The sequence below is a fragment of the Panthera onca genome, chromosome B2 (genome assembly GCF_046562875.1).
Source record: "Panthera onca isolate mPanOnc1 chromosome B2, mPanOnc1 haplotype 2, whole genome shotgun sequence".
NCBI lineage: Eukaryota > Metazoa > Chordata > Mammalia > Carnivora > Felidae > Panthera > Panthera onca.
In genome coordinates this window covers 48,151,112-48,157,111 of record NC_138343.1, presented here as the reverse complement: position 1 = coordinate 48,157,111, position 6,000 = coordinate 48,151,112, and the positions used below count along the sequence as shown (strand labels likewise).

General features: G+C 36.5%; 1 protein-coding gene across 1 annotated transcript in view; it reads right to left on the bottom strand.

The window, feature by feature from the left end:
- Positions 1–1,306: 1,306 nt before the first annotated feature.
- TFAP2D (transcription factor AP-2 delta) overlaps positions 1,307–6,000 on the bottom strand; it is a 57,763-nt gene continuing 53,069 nt past the window's right edge. Inside the window, exon 7 of the mRNA XM_060614514.2 lies at positions 1,307–2,688. Within this exon, the coding sequence (XP_060470497.1) occupies positions 2,469–2,688 (220 nt within the window). The 3' untranslated portion in view covers positions 1,307–2,468. The remainder of the gene's footprint in view (positions 2,689–6,000) is intronic.

Here is a 6,000-nt window from a genome sequence, read left to right as displayed (position 1 = left end):
GTATGTTAACAATGTCTATTAGAATATGATAATAAATGACTCTAAACATGACCAGTCCATCAATTCATTTATGGCCTAATGGCTGGTTAAGTTAAACAATGGGTGCTGTCCATTTAAGGCTCTTAAGACACCCAGAATCCTGGTAAATAATATGCACTGTAGTTTTTTATAGTTATACTTTTGTTTCCAAGGCTAATAAATAATACCACCCCATTGAAGTGTTAAGAACCCCAGCTAGTCACAACTATGGGTGGAGAAGGTGGTACTGTAAGCCAGATCTAATTTTTCATCTGATTATTGGTGAACATTTGACATGGTATATAACTACATTAAGTATCTAGCAGATATGCATATCAAAATGCCATATTAAATACATATGTAACTGTTAATAATAAAAGGAATAAAAGAGTATTAATGTGGAAATTTCATTAAGGAAATGTTAATAGCCCACATTATCTGTATATAGCCTTCCTACTACTTATTAAACTGAAATATTCATTTCTGTTTCATGTGTATATTTTACAATATGGGAAATTTCATGTAAAATGGAATAATTTATTTTGTGATGAAATTTGGAACTGCAGAATTCCTGCTTTATTCTATTTTATTTCAAAAAACTTTTAATCCATGAGTAATGGCAAAATTTAAAACATGGAACTAGGTAAACACATGAAATCACAACTCATTACTGTTACATTTATTTTAAGCTCTTCTACAGTATAACTATAAAACCCCTTTATTATAGAATGCCTTAGTAGTGTCTTCTGTTAATTGAATTTAGTCTAGAAAATTTAGATTTTCATTGATTATTGTTCTTCTTTTCTGTACAAGATTGAAGATAAAGGTCAAATAACTTTAAGAATTATTATTAGGTAAAAATATCTTGTGTGCTCTACATGAAAAATCTTGAGCAATTTCTTCTCAATTAAAAATAATAGTAATATTCCCCATGGGATTATAATACAACAGAGACTTTTTGAAAGTAATTGAAATGTGTTAAGAAGAGGACAATATTTTCATGCTAACCTTAGTATCAGGAGTCCATATATTATTAAAATAATTTTTTTCATAGACGATGACCTACATCTTTATTTGCCTAGAAGTTTGACACTTGTTAACAATAGAAAGGTCAGTACAGTGTGGTACGAATCAGGTTTCTTGACACGTTCAGGTTTAAATGGACCAAACTTTGATTCAATTAGCCCCTAGCCTTTGTAGCCAGGAACCTCGTTTTCAGTGTCTTAACTAAAGGACAATGAAGGTACAGAACAAGCTATAAAAAAAGGAGGCATCTTAAAAGCAAAAGTCTTCTCTGATCATTCTGGTTTTGTTTTCTTTATTGAACACAGATCCGAATGCTTCTGTGCCTCTAAAGGTTTATAACACAGCCATCAGGCATGTAGAAGAAGCACAAAGGTAGAAAAAAACGTCTCATATTTTAACCATACAATCATTGGCCACCAGCACTTCAAGGAGCCTCCACTAGTCCCTTGGGCTCCTCTCCTCTCTCTGAGGGGCAAGGATTCCTGGAAACATCACTGTTCTTATTTCCATGCTTTTCCAGGCAACACAATACCACTGCTTCTCCTTCAGGAGCCCAAAAGCAGCAAAGCTACCCTTTCCTTTAGCCATCCTGCCAAGAGCCACTAAGTGCAGTCTACTTCCTTGAACTCTTAGGCTGGGGATGCAAAGAAAATGAATGGAAGAGTTCATCTCTTATCTCTTCAATATTATGCTGTGTCTTCTTAGTTATGGAGTGGGGGTAGATCTTAGGGTGGGGTGGGAATGGTCATACATAAAGAGGGCAGAGTTTTCTGGAATTTTGAAATACCACCAAGGCACTGGTAGTTAAGTGGGCTTAACCAAAATATAAGTGGGGTGACCAAAATTTTAGAATTTCTGTCAATTCACAGGACAAAGATTCATGACTGCCCTTTTCAGTTCCCAAAGCATTTATTGATGGATTGATTGCCAGACTGGTCTATTTAATGGAAAGAGGCACTCTTCTGTTATCAGGGAATTAAGTGAAGAAAGACTGGAGCTGTAAGCACTGGTGATGGATTCCAGTTGGTCATGCTTTCTAATCCCTAACTACATAGTTGGATAAGAAAGTGCATCCGTTAGATGTGAAAAAGCATGTGCTGCCTCTCCAGAGTCCAGAAGTGCTTAAAAACTGTGATGTATATAATCCGGAACAATAAATTACGTGCACAAAAAGTTTATCATAACATAAAATTAAAAAGTGACAATTTCATCACACGGTTACACTGCTGTTTTCCTTTTTTTTTCTTTTTTTTTGGGGGGGTTGTCCTTTTTGTTTCATTTTTCATTTCCATTTTTATTTTTTTTATGGAGGGTTGGGGGAGGGTAGAGATTTGGTCCATGAAGATTAATCACCCTCAATGATATATATATTAGAAAAAATATCAGCAGCAAGACTCTCTAGAAATAGATTCTGTTTGATGTAGCTAGTCTGTCTTTTCTGTTTTGCCCTCTTTCACGGCAGCCTCTGAAGTTTTCCGCAGGGGGGCTTTCTCCGAGTTGGCATGTCCTTGGCCAGAATCCGCCGCTCCGCCATTTTTGTGGGTAGTGTGTTTTTCCAAGTAGTTCAGCATTTCACTGAGGACTGTTTGGAAAGTGCTTAGGGCTGCACATATTGCTGGAGTCCCAAAGCCATGAGTGATCAAACTGGAAATGAGAAGTGGTAGGGAAAAAGAAATGAACAACTTACAGTATGATACAGAACAACCACTTAACCCAGAACGTTCAATTAAACAGTCATTTATTGTGGTCCTAAATAGTGTCAACCATAAAGAAAGGCAGAACACAAGTCAATGTATTGCTTTTGACCATAAGAAATTCAGGATGCATCTAGAAGATTTGTCATTGATAGACTTGATATACGTTAACGATTAGCAAGTCTAGGTGTTTAATACATGATTTAGCTCTGATTCTCTTTCTCATTAAGAAATGAGTGCTTGGGTGGCTCAGTCAGCTAAGCATCTGATTCTTGATTTCATCTCAGGTCATGGTCTCACGGTTTGTGACTTCAGGCCCACAACTGGCTCCACGCTGACAGCATGAAGCCTGCTTGGGATTCTCTCTCTGCTCCTTTCCCACTCTCTCTCTCTCAAAAGTAAATACATAAAGATTTTTTTAAAAAAAGGAAAAAGTCGGGGCGCCTGGGTGGCTCAGCCGGTTAAGTGTCCGACTTCGGCTCAGGTCATGATCTCATGGTCCGTAAGTTCGAGCCCTGCGTCGGGCTCTGTGCTGACAGCTCAGAGCCTGGAGCCTGCTTCAGATTCTGTGTCTCCCTCTCTCTCTGACCCTCCCCCATTCATGCTCTGTCTCTCTCTGTCTCAAAAATAAATAAAGATTAAAAAAAAATTTTTAAAAAAAGGAAAAAGTCTTAAGACTTCATTTATTTAGAAGAATAGTCAGTGCTTAGACAACTATGCACACCAAAATTTGAAATATAAGACATCATCATAGTTCAAACATCTGCATATCTTTGCTATAATATCTTGCATTGCTGAGTGGGAAAACTGACTTCAGCTCCATTTCTCAATGAGACAGCTAGAAAGGAATCCATATGCTTTAAGGTCTATCAGGGAGTCTGGACAATAAATGGAATTGATTGGAGCAGTAGAAGAATTAATCATGGTTGCATCCACAAAAATAACTGAGTGAAGATATCCATTAATGTCTAAATGTTTGGCTCTGATTACAAACTGCCTCTCTTCTCATGCTTTATTCCGTTTAGAGCTCTTTGTACCACTGGATGAATTTTATTTTCCTCTATAGTGCCATGTTCTCTTGGTTGTAACTGCCCTCTTTATCTATGGAAGAGTATGCAGAATTTAGTTTCACTAGGTTAAATATTAAAGTTAATAGCCAATATTTGAGTTCTAAATCGATGCCAGGCCATGTTCTATGTGCTTCATTCTGTATCACTGTATATAATTCTGGAAACAACACTAAAAATGAGGTATTATTATTTCCATTTTACAGATGAAGTAATGCCCAGAGAAGTTAGGTAATTTGCCTGACAAATCTAACATTCTGTACTGCCTCTGTGCTTATGTTCTTCCCAGGCTGTGGGTATGTGTTACTCTTTTGTTTGTTTGTTTTTGTTTTTGTCGTCGTCGTTTTTTGTTTTTTGGGTTTTTTTTTTTTTTTTGAGAAATCACATTATATTGGCGGTTTTAGCTTAGTTTCTCAAACTTTGAGTTCAAACATCTGCATATCTTTGCTATAGTATCTTGCATTGCTGAGTGGGAAAACTGACTTCAGCTCCATATCTCAATGAGAAAACTGGAAAGGAATCCATATGCTTTAAGATCTATCAGCGAGTCTGATAGATCTTATCAGACTTGTAGTCCTGGAAGATGATCATTCTTCTTACTCACTTGTTCTGTCTAAGATCAAGGTTTTTAAAACTCAAGAACAAAGTGGACAGGCCTATGTAAATGTGGAGAAGAGTTGTCACCATGATGAATAGTTTTTAAGCTGGTCTCCTTTCTTGGCAGATGACCTTTCTTGCTTCTATAATATGCAACTGATCATTAGCAGGATGCATTGTCACCTTTGTCCTGCACTGAGACCCAAATGTGCCAAGTCTTCACTCGGGCTCTGACTTTAGGCACTTTGTGATCTGGAGGAAGTTTTTTAGCTTTGTAAGATGATAACAGTCTTACTAAAACATCTGCAAGGTTCTTTCCAACCCTAAGCCTCAGTCCACAGGTACTAAAGCTTAGGATGTTCTCCTTTAAACCCAGGATATGGACAGAAGGTTATGGAAATTGGAGCTCAATAGAAGAGCCTAAAATTGATTGTGGAATCTTCAACATGAGAAAAAGTATTTCTTGTGTTGTATACCCAGAACTAATATAACATGGTATGTTAATTAGACTTTAATAAAAATAAATAAAACTTAAAGAAAAGTAACTGTTTATAATATCTTTCAACATGGAAAAATATGTTATGTAAATTGTGTTCATTCCTTCATTTAACATTACCTGCACATTTAAAAACACACAGGGCAGACTGCATAGGATGATAATAAGTACAAAAGATGGCTTCTGTTCTAGCAGTTTTCAGTGAGGTTTATAAATCCTAATATTTCAAGTAATGCAATGTTGTATTAGAATAGCACACAAAAAAAATGTGAAATCACAGGATGATTAAAAGAAATTTCTGGAAACATCATGCTATTCTGTTAGCACCAACCACTCCGGAAAAAATAGGTTTATATTTCATTCATAGTGACATACAAAAAAGAGAAGAGGAATAATGTAGAATCTACAGAAAAATAAAAGTAAAAACAGAAAGGATAAGGCTGACTTTCAGTCCTAGACAGAAAACATACTAAGGTGATCTGTTAGTCAAATCTCCAAAATCTTTTACAACAGAGATCAATTTTTGCCTTTGGAAAATAACAGTTTCAGCCACAGGCTTAATATTAAAGTTTTACTTGGTATTTGCATATATTTTCATCAGATTAATCTCAGAGAGCATTTCACAAACAAATATTACTACCTGAGTTAAACAGTTGCCATAACAGTTTGAAGTAGATAGTCAAAATGTAAAAGTTCTAATTCAAATTCATCGAAAAGTTTCTCCTCCCGAACCAGACAAGTGAAAGAGACAACTAGCACTGCGCTCAATGTGTCATCTTCATGCCACATTTTCAACATTTTTGCTGAAGGTGGCAGACGATACAAACACCACATCAGATTTCATATCATATTTGCATTTCTCAGGCCTCCTTCCTCCACCCTTTGTGATCATGTATTCTAGTTCTTTATTTTGAAAGGCTTATCTCAGGCTCTAAGCTTTTCTATCCCCAAACCTGTGATGGCCATTCCTACTTGGGCACCTTTGTTTGCCCTCCTTCTTCTCCTCAGCCGATCCAAAGTCCACCCACCCATCAAAGCTCCTTGGATGATGTTGAAAACATGTGCCAATTTCCTGGTCCCATGATTAAGAAATAGAAGGTGT